This window comes from Rhamphochromis sp. 'chilingali', assembly GCF_963969265.1.
Source record: "Rhamphochromis sp. 'chilingali' genome assembly, chromosome: 12".
NCBI classification, from domain to species: domain Eukaryota; kingdom Metazoa; phylum Chordata; class Actinopteri; order Cichliformes; family Cichlidae; genus Rhamphochromis; species Rhamphochromis sp. 'chilingali'.
The window spans coordinates 29,833,538-29,853,017 of NC_137939.1; the positions used below are offsets into that span (position 1 = coordinate 29,833,538).

General features: G+C 39.6%; 1 protein-coding gene across 1 annotated transcript; it reads right to left on the reverse strand.

The window, feature by feature from the left end:
* Positions 1-1,018: 1,018 nt before the first annotated feature.
* Positions 1,019-19,095, reverse strand: dgkaa (diacylglycerol kinase, alpha a). The gene is made up of 24 exons (XM_080899898.1): positions 18,685-19,095; positions 11,940-12,043; positions 11,529-11,605; positions 10,201-10,330; positions 9,944-10,018; positions 9,824-9,873; positions 9,660-9,734; positions 9,248-9,364; positions 7,576-7,693; positions 7,315-7,403; positions 7,081-7,200; positions 6,770-6,868; positions 6,443-6,529; positions 6,230-6,303; positions 6,062-6,136; positions 5,846-5,931; positions 5,668-5,757; positions 5,335-5,495; positions 5,179-5,243; positions 4,704-4,794; positions 4,391-4,577; positions 2,248-2,365; positions 2,010-2,070; positions 1,019-1,910 (listed from the first exon to the last, which is right to left on the reverse strand). The coding sequence occupies exons 2-24, from the start codon at positions 12,013-12,015 to the stop codon at positions 1,836-1,838; spliced, it is 2,196 nt and encodes a 731-aa protein (XP_080756024.1). The 5' UTR covers positions 12,016-12,043; positions 18,685-19,095; the 3' UTR covers positions 1,019-1,835.
* Positions 19,096-19,480: the final 385 nt, after the last annotated feature.

A 19,480-nucleotide genomic window follows, 5' to 3' on the forward strand; every position in this document is an offset into this window, starting at 1 on the left:
AAAGTCGAAAGAAAATCAACCAGTAGGTAAAAATGTAATCCAAAAATTCCAGAAAAGAAGACAGAGTTTCCGCTTATTTGCTAATATTTTCTAAATATTTTCACTATAGGGACAACTGATAGGACAAAACGATACTTCTGATTTTTAGAAGTATCAGACAAAATTATCAGCTGAAATACCTCAGCTTCTCATACTAATTGGTAGCAGTTTGAATGTTGGATCACCCACTTCAGCTTCCTTCTGTCTTTAGAAATCTTAATGAGTCTTTGCCAAAAGAGATTAAGCCTGCTGCAAATGAGTGCTGGATCTGAACCCAGGCAGCAGGACCATTTGGATAGATTTAAATCCTCTGATAAGGTGACGCAGGAAGGTTTTCATTTATGTTTATTACCAGCCCATGCATTATGAATCAGTCCAATATAATAAGTTGACTGATGATTTTCTATCCTTTTGTTAAAAGTTAAAAAAACGATTCTGCTTATTTTTCTTTAATAACATTGAAAAACTGCTTTGATTATTTGCTCATTCATCAATTTGGGTTATTTCAAATGAGGGAGAAGCTGCAAAAAAGCAAATGTGCCTTGCAGAAATAATCGTGTGTAAATTTCATTAGAAACCTGGGGTCTTACATAATGTTCTGTGTGGCCGACTGTTTGCATTACAGTTGTGTAAACCTTTGTGACCACCCGCCATTGACAGAGTTTCCACAAGTGTGTCATTGTGTTGTTAGTGCTCACACTGCTGTGACAGCAACATTTGTTGCTTTCAAACCAACCTTTAGTTGCAAATTTAGTGTTTTTATTACTTGTTAAAATTCAGCAGGGGGAAATCTGAACAGATTATTGATCCGTGACACTAAACAGATTAATCTCTAAGATAAAAAAAAAAAGTCAAAAGTCTTTCCCAGAGAGAGACTTTGATGAGAGGATGACCCAGGACTAAAAAAGTTAGCAATGCCCCCTTGTGGTATGTAAAAATTATCGAATTGTAAGAAGTACAAAACAAAAACTGAAGTCCAGGTGATTTATTAAAATCTTTACACAGTCACTTATTACATCAACATCCTTCTGATATACTGGAATGATATGATTTATAAAGCATTTAAATAAAAATAAACATGTTTAAACATATCTTAACCAATAAGTTCGAATTGAACTCATCACAAATTACAAATTAAAATCAACATATCTCAGCTTTATGCCCTCACACTCATACTGATGCACACAAACACACACACGGGAACAGCAGGCAGTGAATCAACATGCAGCCTCTTTGCTATTCCCAAAAACACTTTCAAGTATCTTCAACATCACTGAAATATAGCTTTGTCTTTTCTTCTGTCTTGGTTCCAAATTCACACAAACATATTTCTGACTTTCTTTAAAACAACAACGAAACAGCAATACTACATGGTCTATGCTCAAAGTGCATGCCTGTATGTTCGTCTACCTAAGCCATAATGAAGAGAACAGCTAATAAAGGCACATGGAGCTGAATACTCTACTCTTCGCATGATATTCAGCTTGCTTTAAGTTTCTACAGAGCAGCACTTCCACTTAGCACTCACACAGCAAGTGTTGAGTATTGATAGAAAACACTGAGAAAATTTGGTCAGAGTCATTTTTGCCACAATGCGTACCATAACATTTGTATTTGTATCATGCCATGCTTAGTTTATGTGTTACAGTAATGCAGAACTTTTGAAATAGTTATCCTAACTTTGACTGTCACAATGCAGTTTTTCTACAGCATACACATCCAAACTGATTTTATGTTACAAAGAAAAAGAGTCAGTTGTCTATTTACAGCAAACACTTGCATGTCGTCAGTCTGTTTCATTTGAAAAAGCCAGATGGTTTGGCTGGAGGACCCATCAACATACAGGCTTGATTCTTGTGTGTGATTTGAATCTGTAAATTAAAAAATATATATATAAAATCAGGCATTTCAGGCATGTGACTTCATTACATTAAGCAGCCACTGTGTTTCTGTGCCTGTGCAGTGTTTACCGTGCAGGGAGGTTGCATCCACGGTTCTCCATCTATCTGCATTGGTAATGCTTTCTTTGTCCTACGTGTAGAGAGGGATAAACAGAATGCATCAGGATGGTCATGTGTCATTAAAATGTAAATGTATCTTCTTATGTAAATTAACTAATGATGATCCCTAACTATGACCCACTGTTGAAGCTGAGAGCCCAGCCTTGTCATGTCTGAACATGTCCATGTGCCTTTTTTCCCCCCTCACCTGATGGTGATCTGAGACGTTTTCGCGAGCCGCACCGCGCTCTTGAGTCCAGTGTAAATCTGGCCCATCTCCATCGCTCCTTCAAGGCCGACCACCTCTAATCGCCGATCACTGAGGTCTGACAAGAAAGCAGAGGCTAATCAGTCCAGAGAAGGAAGACAAGATTGGGCCTGAGGCAGATGCCACTTCTCATATTTAATGTGCATCAGAGTGGAGATCGATAACAACAGCGGTTTGAAGCACACCAATGTATATCAATAATCATACATAATGTATAATCATCATGCACCTGCAAACAACTGCAGTTTACGTGCACAAGTTTCTCTGTGCATACAGTGGCAGGATGGTTGGACTCAGGTCTTGGCTGACAGCATAGAGATGAATAGTTAGGAGGAAACGGGTTTGAGAAGCAAACCATAACTAACCACCAGTGCAGAGAACCTCAAGAAAAAGAAAAAAAACCCAACATTTTTGCAGAAGCTGGTTTCTGCTTCTTAAGATTTCAGCTGAGATGTCAACAGCTTTCAGCCTGTATGCGTCATCGTTTCTGGGAAGTTGGCTAATGCTAGCATGGTGTCATTCAAGCACTGAAGAAGCACGTGGAAACTTAGCATCCCTTCTGTGAGAAATTGGGCCTACTTCAAATGAATGCTGAAATCTTCTGATAAGATGATGGAGGGACATTACAGTACAATCAAAAGAAGATAACACATAAACATTTTTTTTTGCAGATAAGAATACAGATGCATTGAAATTTTGGCTTGCTATTCTGGTGGCTCGGTATCATAAAGTTCAATAACCAGATTACACAAATAGCACCAGGTACTTATTTGTATGTATGCACTAAAACCATGCATTTAAGTGTTAATATTTTGGCAAGTCAAAAAAAAGTTAAACACTTCATTCATTTCATTTCATTTATTTGTTCATTTTCAGGCACAACAAATACCTATATTGAACATAAAATGGACTATCGCTTTCAAAGAGAGAAGAGGGGCTGCTACAAATAAATAGGATAAATAGGGATTATCTTTAACTGTGAATTATGTAGTAAATATGTTTGTAGTAGAATCCAAGAATAAATATATGGAGATGGACAGAAGTACAGTATAGTACAGCATAGATGACCTTAAAGGGGTCAAATTCACGTACACAGGGTTATGCTGCCCTCAAGTGGCCGGAAAAATCAGTAACTCCACATTCAAAGTTAGAGCAAACATCATCATATGGGTTCCAGTTTCATTGGACTGTTATTATAATTTGTGTAATTTAGAAACAGAGGAAGTTTGGTTGGAATAAATCGATTTTTATTTTTTATTACACCCTCTAGTACTGTTGCTAGAGCACTAACTAGACTAGAGCACTAACCCCCTGTCTTTTGGAGAAAATTTGGAAATTAAAATGCAAATGACTACCGTGTATTTTGGGATTGTCTGGTTATTTAAAACTATCAAAGAGAGAGATATGGTGCCCGCAACACATTCTTAATGGTGAAATTCCTCTAGGAAGTAAGTTTATATACTCTGGATATATACCAACAGAATGGATGAAGAGAGATAAGTACTTAATGAACACACTGCTGGTGGCTCGTAAAAAGACTCATAAAGGAGTTGGTGACAGGTTAAACTTTGTGAAAAGTCTAATGTGTCTATGGTGAGTCGATGAGTCAGTGAACCTTACTTCTGTCCAATGACGCTGATGCTGATGTGAGTTTGAGGATAAGCTGAACTTTTCTATCAGTAAATGCTGCTGATAACATTCACATAGTGAATAAACTTCCATATGTTGAAGGAAGGAATTTAACAAAGGGAAAATGTAATCTTTAGGACACTAAAGCAAACATAATGTTAGCTTATATCCGTCTGACGTTGTTTAGTTTTCGATGTTGCTGGTTGTCAGTTGTTGCATGTCTAATTTGCTGACAAGAAATCGTTACAATATCAGAAAGAAATAAACATATTATTGCACGTTTCTGTGTATTAGAGCCGTGACTTCAGGTCAGGAGATGAGGCTTGTGGTGAGGATGAATTTAGGTAAACTTTATACTTGCTGCTAATTATAATTTCATTAATTTCATTGTGTTCTCTCAGGACCACTGCTGTTAGATCAGACATCTGAATAATACAGGTCAACTGCAAAATACCTTGGGAAGTCACTTTCAGGATTTCTGGATTGACGATCACCTCCGGCTCTTCCTGCGCCGTCAGTCCCTTAGTGTCCACTTTTTTGGTCTCACCCCACAGGTTGGACCCACCATGCATGCTAGGAATGTTCAGGATAGCAACACCCTCAAGAGACACAGCACTGAGATCCAGGGGAGTACCGCAACACTGGAGACAGTACAGCGCACCGCAGCGTTAGAGTGAAATATCAGTGCGCTGTCTCTGATTGCTGTTTTGTATCGAGGCTACTTATTTCAAAGTAGCAAACTGCAAACTTGTGTGCTGCGCTCTCACCTCGATTGTTAAGTTTTCGCTCAGTTTTTTGCAGGAAGCAGAGATGGTTTCTGAAGTGGCAAATTCAAAATACCACAGCTTGTTCTTCATTCTGCCGTTAGAAAAAGCATCTCCTTTAGGTTTATGTGATACTTCACTTTCACAGAACATTTTCTCCTTTTAGTGCACGCAGCGCTTTAGAAAGAGTAGGAGTCAAGCAGCAACACTTGGTGCCACAGACATCTGCTGTCACCTCGAGCATTCGTGCCTTTTACTGCTTTAAAAAAATCAGTAATTGCAAAGGCAAACAGGAAATATAGAAGTCATGTTGCGAAGAGAAAATTTGCTGTCTTTTAGCTCTGTTGTGTTTTTAAACTGTGCATCTGTTAAGCTATGAAACACTGTTGTATTGCTATAAGCAGGAATGCATTCACTTTGTTTACTGTTCCTGACAATGTGCCCTAGAGACACATAATATTCAAACAAATATGCAAACCTGCTGTTGAATTTCTGAGGATGTTTTTCCCTCATTGTGTGAAACCGGTGGGCAATGGAGGCATCCTGCAAACACAAAACAATATAGCAATTATACGACCTACTAAACCGAAAATAAAACACTTCCTCTTGTATTACACATTTATGAGAAACTCACAACTCCAATAGAGAAGTAGTTGTTGATTATTTCATATGGCACTGGGTCACCCTCCTCTTGATTCTCATCAGTGATAACCTGCACGCTCCAGCGATCCATCAGCACCTGGGAGCTCCCCTCAATGTCTTTAAGAATACGGTTCAGATCTTCACCATCATACCCTTAAAGATGAAGACAAGAGAACTGTAATTTTGAGAACTTGCTGAAGCCCATTTAATTAGTGCAACCACTGTCTGAAAGCACACATAGACAGTGGCGCCATAACGTGAAAATAGTGACGTGCAAGTATTATCTTATTTACATAAGGGAACACTTCATCTCTTCGTTTCTCACCTCCTCCCCAGCGAAGGCATCGAGCAAGGTCATTTCCTGTGCCAAGAGGAAGTACAGCAACAGGTGGCCGCACCAGCAGATTGCCTTTGTCTGAATACAAAAAAAAGGGAAGGAAATACAAAGCGTGTAACAATCAATTTCACATGTGATGTTGTGAAGTTTATGCCAACAATCTCACCTATTGCATCGAGAATCCACCCAACTGTGCCGTCTCCACCGCACACCAAGATCCTGTACTCCTTAAGATTTCTGAAGAAACTCAAACTGAAAGAAATGTGAAAGATATTTTGGGGGGAAGTTATGGAGGTTTAAGTAAGTACTCAGGATAATGTGGTAAGAAATAATCTAATATTAAAATCAATTTGAACAAAAACTCTTGTATCACTTTACTTACCCTGGTCCAGGGCCACCATTTGAAAGGTTGTATACTTGTCGTGGATTCAGTAAAAACTGAAATTTGCGCAGCACTCTGAAATAAAGAAAACATAAAGAAAACCAAGTTGCACAATGTTCATGGATTTGAAATCTCTTTTTCCAGTAAAATATTCTTTTCCGAGCTCACCTTTCTCCCTGCTTACCACCACTTTTAGGGTTGACGAACACTAGAAGAGGATGGGCGTTCAGCACAGGGCAGATCTGATGATTAATAAACAAATGTTACAGGTATTATACTAAAGGAATATAAAAAGCAAACCCCACACTAATAGCATGGTGTACATTTTTGAGCTCTTGTTATTCAGCTTTAATGAAAAGCTTTTGCTTGCATGAATAATACCTGAAGCACTTGTCCGTCAGGAGTGGTATTGAGCTCGCTGTCATCTCCTGACCCAGAGCAGCCATTTTTTACATTATTTGGTCTCTCCTTTAGGGAGAACAATAAAGACAGAGAGTAAATAAATCATTAAAAATATCATAGCGTTCCTTGGATAAAAAATATCTACACTGTGTACCTAACAAAATGCCACACAGGTGAGAATGATTTACCAATGAAAAAAACAGCCTCTGGCCGATGTTATGCTTTGCGTTGGTGTGAGAGAGGCACTGTTTGCGTACTCTCTGAGCTGTGCATTTGCTTGAGATGTGCCTGAGGATAGTTGTGTACCTTTATAACAGGATATATGGCCCATGGAGGAAGAATATGGTCTCTGAGCAGCCCACACGTACACGGTGTTGACTCTTGGTCCACACATTGATCATGACGCTGTAGAATACAAATAAAATTACTCAGAAATACAGTGCAGATTTAGAGCACACAATAAAAAAAACTGTATAGAAAGGAGGCTTCCTGGATTCAATAGATACAAATGCGCACAACAATTCCAGAATGCAACTAAATCAAATCTCCTCCTTGATTAGAAAATAATTTACTCAAATTTATTCCTCAGTGAGTCATGCACTGATATGTTTGCTCACCATCGTGTGGCACCACACACAGTGTTTGCCTGTTAGGCCTTGTAAGCTCTTGATCTTCTTCTGGCATTTGTCACACTTCCTAGAGTCACAGTTCCCACTCACCCAGTCGTGTGTTGAAACCTGAAAAGTGAGATGGATTTTAAATTGTCCATGTAAGAGCACTCAGACATAGCATGAAATCAAATTTAGACCGTGCATGTGACTGTAAAGGTTGTCATGGAGACATCAGCATACCCCTATTTCTTTCTTTGACTTCACGTATGTCCTGGCGCAAGGGGCCGGGTTCTTGTTTGCACAGCGACCGTGGACTGTGTATTTGCAGGCTGCACAAAACGACACACAAACCAGCTGTCACATAATTTGTAAATACATATAAATTACTGTGGTAAATGTCAAGGAGGCAGATGAGCATTGATTAATCCCAAAAAAAAAAATTATGCAATTTTCAAATTAGACACTTCCTTGCGCCCTCTTCTGGTTAGTTCTTGTACTCACAGGTGCAACACAGTCCCTGCTTCCTCAAACCCAGCAGCATGCTGTGACACACGTTGCAGTAAACAGGCTTGTTAAAATTTTTCATCCTCCACAGGTGTTGGCCGTCTTTCTGGGTCATCTATTTGTTGAAACAACAGTCAATGAAGAAGTCAGTGCAAGAAAGGGAAGAATAAAACAGTTTATGATCTTTTATTTTGTGAATATGATTTTTGAACAGAAAAATATATGTTTGCAAGAACAGAAGCTGTTCTCTCTTCCAATTCTTAGATATTAGTTCCACAACAAGGCATGATTTTCATCTTTTGCACCCATTCATTATTAAACTTAATGAGATGGCTCATTATGTAGTATGGCGGTGACTCTACGTATCATCACACAACGCACTTTCGCACTTCATGGACATTCAAATCAAAACTATCTATAATCTCGCTTAACAGAAGATTATAAAATTGTTTCAATCTGTTTACTGAGTGGTCAGCGTTCTTATCCAGATTAGATACTGAAACTTTTTTTTTTAAATGACAGGATGTATCACCCTTTCACTTGCTGCAAGAGGATCAGTAGACAGAATTGCGAATCAGCATACAGGAACTGTGAGGGGGCTGAATTCATGCACCCTAGGCTTCAAATGTCCACTGGTGGCTAGAAATAGCTGGAGGGGAAGTCCCTGGCATTGTTGCAGAGGCCAAACACACAATCTAGTTTGTGGGTTTAGGTCGCTACAGCTAACTGTCAAACAGACTGTGCGTAGCTCTATATTGTTGGCAACACATTAAACATCGATAACACAAAGCGGATCTCATCAAACCCCTTTAAAGTATAGGGCCAATAATAAATGGATTCATTTTAAAGGGATGAAATGAAAAACTGAATTGTCAATGGAGAGTTCTGTTTAACTCTTGTGAATACTAGCCTCAGATTAACACAACCGGTCAATGCAAGCATGTGTAACTCCTTAAGTATTTATAATAAAATTAAATATACCAGACTTGTATACAAATTGTACAGATGGTGGTGGGAAACTGTTACTCTGTTTGGGATTAAAACATTTTAGGAAAAGGTCAGAGTGACACGTGAGAAAAGTCTCGCAAGAGAAATTCCATTAGACCCAAAGATGTTTCTGCTTGGTTTGTAGTCCCAAAAATAAAATTACAAAAATAACAAACAAATATGCTTGAGCTCTTTGGGTTTAAGTTTTTAAGTGCTGAAAAGCTGAGAGTCTAGCTCTGAGTGGAAGGGGAGGTGCAAGCATATGAAAATGTTTCTTTAATTACATGGATTGGCACATACCAACAAAGGGAAACCCTTTTTGTCATTTGTTTTCTTTTAATCTTAGGGTGCTTTCCTTTAATTATTTCCTTAGTTGTATATACACGGCCTTAGCGCTAAGCACTGCTATATCATTCCAGCATTCATATTGTGCAGAATAAACGGAAAACACAAAGGCATTCTGATGGTGCAGAGCATGGAAGGAATGAGATTACCACACCCTGTAACAGTGAGTTGGCAAAAAGGGCTTTAGGGAAAAGGAGGAGGAGGCGAAGGACAGAGGCGAGGCATGCGAGGCCAGGAATTTACAAGAGTAGTTACCACTTTGTGAGATATCTGCTATAAAAAAGAAATATATTTGAGCTTGGACTTTGGAGCCAACACACGCTCCTTTTAAAAGCACCTTTAGACCCAGCAAGACCAGCAAGGGAACGTTGTTCATGCCTCCTTGTACCCACTCATCCAGAGAAACTGTGCCGCTGCTGTCAGCATCAATTGCTGTCATCATGTCCTTCAGAACCTGATGAAATCACATTCAGTTGTTATTATCCAATCAGCACACACGTTTCTATTACTTAAAGGGCCATGTGGTTTCTGAAACTAGTCGAGCTGGAATCTGTAAATTGTATATGCAGAGAAGCTTATCACTTTATGAACCTCTGGCAAATGAGTAACAAGAAGTGCCATATAGTGTGTACCCGACACTGTTATGGATGTCTTGTGCAAATAAATCTGTCTTCACATACATTTACTATACGTTACCAAAGTGCAGTGCATGCAGAACATTTGCATTACATTTATATTCTGGGACTTACCGGCTTGAGCTCTGACACATCCCAGTCGAGATATTCTGCAGCGTGCATCATCTGTGCAATAATCCGATCCACTTCCTGTTCAAAATGTAGCAGGCTTGTTTTAGTGTTGCGGCTGTTTTGAAGATGTTTTAAATATACTTTAAAAGATTTTCTCAACAACTTACAGAGCTGTCCAAAACTCCATTCCCATCTCTGTCATAAAGCCTGAAAGCAACTGAAGAAAGAATGGAAATGAAAGTGGAGCTGCTAGATGAGTCATTACTATTTTGGACACAAAAACTCACACTCCAGTTTGTCCCTGGGCTGGCCATCTTCAAGTAGAGAGAAGTAACATGAGACATCTTTAAGGAAGACTTCCTCTACAGGAGAGATTGAGGAGAGAGAGGAGGCTGTGAATTCTCTAGTTAACATATGTATACAAACAGTACGATGCAGGGATGTGGTGATAACTGCACGCATGCCAAATCGGCCATGAGGCAAAAAGGGTCGGCTGAAAAGGCGGTAAGCTGTTTGTATGCACGGTGCGTATGTATAATCTCACTGGTACTGTCTTCTTGGCCGGGTTCAGAGTTTTGAAAGGAGCGGAAGAGTCTCTGGCAGAGATCCACAGGGAAGTCCTCCACTTCTAAATATGTCTTGAGAAACAGACGAAAGCCTTCTTCATTGATGCACTGGGAAAAAAACATGAATGGGAGAAGCATGTTCTGTTTACAGTGGTCTAGTGAAGCGCGAAATGAATGGGTTGAAGCTTATTTGTATATAATATGCTTGTTACTTCTGAAAATAAAAAAATATAATACTATGAACAACTGTGTGAAAAACGTATATTTTACAAGCGTCACTTTATCAGCTGTTCTAAGCTCAAATAGGGATTGGCAAGATCTCAGAAGCCTCAAAAGCTTCTCAAATAGATTTAATCAATAATTGAAAAATGTACCAAAACAAAGTGTCTACAGGGTGTCATGTGACAATGACATAAAACAAAAAAAATAAGCTCCTGCTTGAAGATTTCAGTCCATCTGTCTGGCATGGCATCTGTGTTTCTCACATGATATTATGCTGCAGGGCTAACAAGCTGTAGTCCCCTGATAATGGTGAACTACAAACCCATTTCTTGTTGCTTATGCATTTCCATACTTTTTACCCTGCAGAGCTGCCCGAGTAATAAATAACATAAATGCAAGGCAGCCGGATCACACAAAGAAAAAAAAATCAAGGGAGAGAGACTAACGGAGCTGCAGCACCAAAACACAACAACATTTCCAACAAATCATTTAAATGTAGTCTTGTAGCCGTATTTGTATTTTGACAGCAATTAACTTGTAACTTTATGGACGCAACTGTGTTCTCTCCCATTATGAAAAACAACATTTCATTCTTCTAATTAAACTCAAAGTGGCAAATAAACTTTCACTGCTGTAATAAATACTTAAGAAATTATTGTATTTGCTGTCTTCACAAATTACTAGTCAGCATCAGCCATTGATTTGAGCAGTCTTTTTTTTGCTGTTCAATCACATCTGAGCTTACACTGCATGAGGAAAGCCAGCACACTGTTAAACAAGGCCTTGCTGCGTGGGCAAATCTAAGGAGGTAATTTACATTTGCAGTCTCGCTTGAATACGCTGACGATATTTCTCATGGACAGCTTAGTCAGCCTGATCGATACTGCAGGTTGAAATCTAATTCATCAGCGAAGGATAATTAATAACTGCCCAATACACGTAAATCTTATTCTCATTTTACAGCGAACAGCTACTCTCAGACCTATTATTCTGTTGAGCTATGAAGCTTTTAGATGGCATCTCTGTGAATTAGTTTTGGAGGGATGGATTTGACTGTGAACAGCAGGACACTCTGTCCCCTCACCTCTCCATGCCTGTGCCGGGCCAGACTGCCATCTGCATAGAATTCCCTCAGCACATCTTTCACCTTCAAGTTGTTGTCTGGAAGCAAAGACACGCAGGTCACACAGGGATACGCACGCATACTTCGTCCATTCGACTTTGTGTGCAAACGTTTTTAATCCACACTTCTAAATGTCATCTGTGTATATGATTACACCATAAATATAGATTTATCTGGAGTACAACAATATATATATATATATATATATGCATGCTCAATTTGCAGAAAAAGAGAATGTGGTAGACTGCTACCTCCTCTAGATATGAGAAACCATGAGCGAGTGTAAATGAGTGTGTGTGGGTGGAAGTGGAAGTGGAGGGGGGGTGTTAAGCGCTGAGAAAGCTGCCTGCCTGCCCGCCTGTCTGTACTCACATTCAATGTACTGTTGTAGCTGGATAAAGTCGACAGGGTTCAGTTCCTTCACCTCTGGGTTTGTGGGGGAGGACATGGTGCCTGCTTCTGCACAAACTGCCTGCCTGTGAACAAGCAGGCAGCGAGAGAAACAGTGAGATGTAGACGGAGAGAAAAGAGAAGGTGGGTGCACGCTAGCCTGCCTCTTTGTAAAACATAAAAGCGTGGCTGCAAGCAAAAGATAGCATCTCTCATCTCGCTCTGTAAAAATCCATGATTATAGACAGGGAGAATCGCTCTTAACATCCAAACTTTCTTTGAAGCAGAAGCAAGAGTACACAGAACTGTGCACACATTAAAATGTCTTTAATCAGAAAACAACCACAACAGGGCGTTTTTAAATCAGAACGCAATATTGTCACTGTGGTCCAGGTGCATACGCCCACAGTTTTTCCTCAACATGATAACATTTTTCCTCGTATGATGCACTAAAATGCAACTTCACTGCCAAACACAGCAAACTTTAAGCACTTGTGCTTTTACACTGTTTGTTTTAGATCTCACACCATCAGAGTATGCGACTAGCCAATGGAAACTGGGCCGAAAGGCTTTCAAAAATAATTTGAGGCTAAATTTTCCCATGATGCCTTGTGTCTAGGGATTTTTTGCACCCAAAGTCTTTTTCCATGTACTCACTGGCCCACATTAGTTTTGCAAAGTACCAGCTACAGGGAGTATTTTGGTTTCATTTAGGACAAGAAGATGCACTGGTGTGTTAAAATGCACAGATAAACAATAAAACCTTGTGGAGAGGTTGCAAAACCCAAACTGGCTCGTCAAGGGGCCTCCCCGTTAAACAAAAGGAAGAGACTTAAATGTCACAGAAGGCTGAAAGACAGCGTGAATTTGAATCTGACACAGAAAAAGAGCTTGTAAGTTCAATAAAAACTGGCCCGGCAAGTCGTTCAGAAGCAAGGAAGCGTGAAGTGCGGATGAAGATTTGTATGTTACTTTTAACGACTCCACATGATGGGGGATGAATTCTATAATGACAGGAAAGCATACAGCTCATAACTAATTAAAGAAAGAGGAGAAACTGGTTAATGGAAGGGAGCAAAGTGGCATCCTGACATCCTGTTTAATGTTGTTTTAGATGTGTGTGGATAAAAATGGTTCCTAAGGAAATGCACGGATAAAATCAATAGCAAATTTCTAGTATACCTAACATACTCGTGATCAATGTTCTACAATTAGGTGAGCCAGGAAATCTCTCCATCACGTCTGGCACCAAGAAATAGCACACGTGCTTTTCTGATTTAGTATCCATTTCTTTAATGTTAAGGCAAAAAACGTGCCATTTTTCTCCCATCTAGAAATGAAATATTGAATTAATAATCAAACAGAACCCTTGCTGTATTAAATAAAGGAGAGGATACGTAGGTACAGTGTTAAATATTGCTGTAAAACTGACAAGACTCAGGCTGTTCAAAGATTTTATGGCTCCTCTGAACTTGTCACGAATTCTTTCTTTTACACATTTTCTCATCTATTATTATCCTGTCATCCTTTTGCTAAATTTACTTGGCTTTTCTCAAAAGGATTACACCAGCACTGGTTTAACCCGTGAATACTCCACATGACAGAATATTTTGTATTTGTCATTCTGTGCTATAAATCACAGCGAGCTACATTAGGTTTTGTCTGAATTATATTACCATGATGAGGCAATGCAGGGAAGACTTTTTATAAATCGATCCGTTCTTCTTCCGCATTCTTGTGCAGCGGTAATGGGTACTTAAAACCATTAAATACCGTTTATATAACACTCTCTAAGAGTACAAGTACACTATGTGAAAGTTTGAATCGTCTCCTAATTGATTTTATTACTGTTTAGAAATGGAAACTGGAATGCAAAATAAGACTTCGAAGGCAAACAACAACAAAATAGATTCAGGTTTGAAAAACTGAGAACACTAATCTGATTATGAACAAACTTTAAAGCACCCACTAGAAATGATGGTGATTTCATGCTTAAAAATGTGTTCATTAATAAAATTATTACAAGAAAAATCATTTTTGTTTGTTTCTTATTAAAGACGAGTTTCATGCACACGCTGCAAATCCAGTCTTATGAATAACAGAATAAAAAAAATTCATGGTGGTGTTCCGTCCGGGCTGACGAACTGTAAATGTGCCGTTCACACAGCTGTCTACAGGTGTTTTCACACATCTATGTGCAGTCTGTTTAGGCATTAGTGAAGGCTGCCTGCACCAAACAGGAAAATCAGAGTACCTAAAGAACGTCCTGAGAAAATGAAATGAAATAATCTGAAATAACACCCACTCCCTTTGAATCCATTTGCTCTCTCTTTGGGCTCCGAAAGGTTCAGGCTGTCCTCACTTAATTCCCTCAAAAGGTCAGAGCCGTTGCCTAGCACTTTGTTTATGCAGCCGATCAGGTGGGCCAGGTTTTTATCGACAGCAAAGTGACACATGGAGGAATCATGAGAAGCCATCTGCTACTGATCACCAGATTACAGCCTGAACCTCTTTATTCTATAAATGTTCTCCTGTCTCCATCTCTTTAAAAACTGCCCCAGAAATAAACTAAAAACAAGCTTACGAGTGAGTTTTTATTTGCAGATAAAAAGACACCTCATTTTCGATACGTTTTAGGTGTTTTTTGTTCATGATGTCATGAACAGCGTCGTGCCTATTTTCTCTCCTTCCCAGAGCATCATGGTCATCATCATCACCATCATCATCATTATTGTCTGGTTCCACTAGATCTTGAGCCTATCTGAGTAATCTGATTCCACACTTCCTGATTAGATAATGATTTGCATGCACGATGCAGAGTGGGAAATCGGGACCAGTCAGGACAGGAAGAAGCATTCTATGTTCTCAGAGGACGGATGAAGAGTGTAATGCACACGAGCCAGTTGTTTACACTCAAAAGCATGGGATGGATTTCTTTGAAAAATTATGGCCTTGACTAAATGAGCTTACTAAAGTGGGCATACATATTTCAGGAGGTTTCACAAATGCCTGAAGCTCGGTAAGACCGAATACAGACCATGTGACTAAGTCAGGTCAATAAGGTCCCACTGATAACATTAAATGGCAGATACCTTATGAAGGAACTGTTTGTGTTCCTTTATATAAAGTTTATGTGGTAGAGTCTTGGCTATGTAAATTCATATTTGGCCTAAAAAGAGTACAGTTCTTCTACGTGATTTACTTTGATTTGCTCGACAGACAGACAGTTTGAGGTATAACTGTTTAAACAAAATGTTGCTCCATATAATCAGTACAGAATAAATGATGCAACCTATTCTGAGCAGCCGTGCACAGAAGCTACTGGCGCAGTAGTGGTTCTTCAAATAGCACTGAAGAACAATTTAAACGTTAAAGTGGTTAGCAACGACTCGTGACAGAAACATCGACTTCCCAAATAAACTTCTGAAAAAAACCACCTGTCTCAGGCCTGACAGCGGCTTTAACTTCTGACCACTTGCCCAAAAGAAAAAACACCAAAGCAACTCCTTTCACCACACGGACAAAAAAAACCCCCAACAACAACAAAAAAAACTACAAAAATAAAACTGGAGGATTAAAGCGACAGTTCCATTTACATTTTCCTTAACATATGGCAAGGGTTTAATTATGAGCTCTTAAAGTCTTCATTTAAAACTGTCAACGACCCTAAAACCACCATGTTTACAACAGGCACTTGAAGGTATACTTGGGGATGACCTTTTTCCACGCAGGCTAATGTTTGTGCAAGCTGTCATAACGCCTACGCCTTGTGTCAAGGAAATCTGCTGTTTTGCAACACTTGCAGGGTGTAAGTCACTGACTCCGTCATTCTGCGGTTGGAAAACACTGCGTAGGTTCTTTGAAGAAAGAGAAGTCAACATACAATGTTGGCCATTTGTTTTTCTCTCGAATCTACAACGAGTCTGCTCATTGAACCGTGTGCCGAATGCATCGGGTTAACACAAGTGGAAGGACAGACATGTTTGGTTGCTATGGAAAGTGTTTCCCTACATCAGCTGCTCTCTGTCAAAGTGCTGCCATGGGTGACTAACAGGTAGGAGGATCCAGAGGCAGAAAGGGGGGGGGTATCCATTAGAGGGAAGGGGAGCCCAGTCATAACTGTGAGTCTTCCCCCTTCATCGGTGCCTCCTCCCACACCACAGGTCTTGGTTGGCCTTCAAAACTAGAGGACACGCTCCAAATTGTGTTCTACATGCAGATGCTACTGTGACTCATTGCATGAAGAGGGAAACACTCCCCAACTATAAATGGACTGTTTGCTTAAGGGGTCAGTTTGCAGGTTAAGCCTGAAGTTACAAACCACTAACTGGTGGTGGTGGAAAAATGGTACTTCTGCACATTTATGTAGTGCTTCTACTTCTGTTTTGTTTTGTTTTTTGGGTTGTTGTTGTTTTTTTTTTTTTTTTTGGGGGGGGGGGGGGGGGTCATCTTCAGTAAAACTTCATTATAACTTTCATCGATCAGGATAGATAGATAGATAGATAGATAGATAGATAGATAGATAGATAGATAGATAGATAGATAGATAGATAGATAGATAGATAGAGCGCACAAAGCTGGGCCAAAACAATTCCACAGTCAGAATTGAGCATGCTCTGTTAAACAGGGCTTTCCCTTGTCTACCACTGTTTGGTGATATTTGAAGAATGCAAACTGCAGGCTCCAGTTAGGAGGAATACTGGATAATGTGAACATAATAAACATGGCTTGTAAATCAAGACAAAAAAAGACTGAACAAAAAAACAACAAAAGCTATTCACTACAGCATGAATCACACATTTCTTGGAAATGTAGGCAGGGCTTTACATGCTCACAAGCTTCAAAGTGAAAGCAGCCCATCACTCTGAGTTCAGACTTGAATGTGACTTATATAATAGCTGTGTGTGCGTGTTTGTGTGTGTGGAGACAGCCCCGTAGAACACCATACTGCCTTCAGAAAAAAAACCCTCAAACCTGCCCAGACTAGTGAGAGTGCATGCTGTCATATAAGGGCCACATTGCTTTTATGGTGTGACTGTTTGCACTTATCAGGGAGTCTCGTCTGGTTCACCCACAGATCTCTCCACAACTAAAAATGAAACAAATGTTACATTTCTTTTAAAATGATCTCAAGTGCTGTTCAGCGGTATTTTCCACTATCATACCAGTAATTTAGTCTTTTCCATCCGAAAGAGCTATAATATACAGATTCGGGATTTCCTGCATTGAACATTTTTAAATGGTTCAGTCAGAGCCAGAAAAACCAGTTTTGTTGATTGAGGCTTTATTAATTCTTGCATAATACATATTTTTATTTCAAAATGGTCAGCACTAATGTGGAAATAACTGGACTTCTGTCAAATAAGATACCTAATCTTTGCTTTTAACTTATGTGATCTGATCATGCTTACTTGTGTAGTTACCGCCAACTAAAGACCAATTATGAACTGGGAAAAAACCTGTACTTTGAGGAATTTTCTTCACTGGAAAGGATCAGCGTTACAAGTCGCAGCATGCTACCATAGTGTGTTACTGAAAATTACTGATGTAGGACACTTCATGCCATATTCACAGGTAGTAGCTCATTCATTTTAGGCTGGTTTGCTAATATAATAAAGGAAGGGAAGCTCATCCTTTCTCATATCCTGCAAAACTATAGCTGGAACATTAAAAATGTGCAAGTTAAACCGAAAGTCACAGAATGGGCTGAATTCTACTTAATTTACATCCTCTAGCCTGTGATGCAAACGTGAACAATGGCACAATTGACCTGACTACACTATTGATTGTCTGTTCCTAAAAACCCTCTTGCAGCCGCAAACAAATGAGCACCTCGGAGCCTATTCAGCGTTAAAAATAACCTGCTCACAAGATGACAAAGGAAAAACTGCTCTGTAAATTAAATCACTTGGATGTAAAGCGCTTGCAAAACTGGAGAGTTTGGGACAAAAAGAGTGGTGATGGGGGGCACAAACCTGATATCTAGACTGTCCTGTATGCTTTCTTTTTCCACTTAACATGGGGACTCGTGTTTTGCAGACATATGCCAGTGAAAGGAGAGGTTTGAGTAAACAATGCAATAGTGCTATTCACCAACGTGCCCCATCACCTACTTCACACCAGGAAGGATTTTGCCTTCCCAGTAGTGACGAAAACTCATACAAAAGCCCTTATGGGGTGTACTTATTGTTTTTTCCCACTGGTGTAGCACCATACCCTGCAACACCTGTAATCTCAGATGGGGGTTACTCAGATAAAGTCCTATCAGGCAGTGTAATCACCCAATAACCTGTTTGTCGAGTATGCTGCTGACATGCTTGGACAAACAGAAAACAGTAAGTGTTTTACATGAAGTATCTTCAGGTGTTTAGCAGCCTACATGCTTACCATTTCCTACTCTGACACATGAAATAGGCTGACAAAGGTACCAAACTTATTGGCAAAGGGAACTGAAATTTTGCATGTTTGTGGGGATTTTTAAAAGGCTGATCTGCTGAGTGAATTACTCTGTTATTAGCAGCAAAAAAGCACCAAGCTGAAATTCATCGATATCCTCATGAATCTGCTCGGATCTTTTCATTCAATTCTTAATAGCAGCGCAAAACCAAGACGAAATTTTACTCTCTCTTATTTGACTGGGGCTCATCTGCAGCCGAAAGACGTATAGAGGTTTGCTAAAACTTCGATCAATGCGAACGGTGCAAGGTTTTGTTTTTTTGTCATTTACCTTTCCGCCGCCACTGTGTTGGTTGCCTTTACACAGTCCGTCTCGACGCTGTGCAGAAGAAAAAATCAAAACAAAAATCCTGCTCTCAGACGCGAAGCAAAGTGGTCGTTAACTTTAAACGGAGGCGGCGAGGTCTGCCGAGTGGAAGCGGTGAACTACTGCGCAGAGCAGCGACTGAGGATCCCTCCGGCGAAGCACCGCCTCAGCTGATCTGCGCCCTCCTTTGCTAGCCAATACACACCCGTTATTCCGGTCCCGTGCGTCCATCTGCAAAGTTAGAAAGTAATGCTTCGTTTAAATTATGCAGCTGTAAAAGCGCAGTTATCACTCTGCATCTTTCAGGAAGTATACGCTAAAAGCTGCACCGTAATGCTTTCAACAGTTTTATCATTTGCAGCGCTGTTGTTGTTTTTGGTGTTGCTGTCCATCGTGAGCCTTTTTAAAGTGATGAAGCTGACGTCACATGTTAAGGCGCAGAACAAAAAAAGCCACCGTGGTTACAATAAAACAATATCACCATCTAACCCCTTCAAATTGCTTGTAACAACATTAACAAAAAATAGATAAATAAATACTAAACTTATGGCTACTTAGACTACAGACCTCGAGCCACCTTGGTGTTGATAGAATTTGTTTATAGATAGTGACCAATAACGATAAATATTAATTGTATTTGCGTGGTTATAAGCCTTATAGAGGCTACGCTGCTATCCGATGTATGCTTTTAATCAAATAGTGAGTAAACAGTGAAATACTGTAAATACTGCGGCTATGAACTCATATCTTTAACAAACAG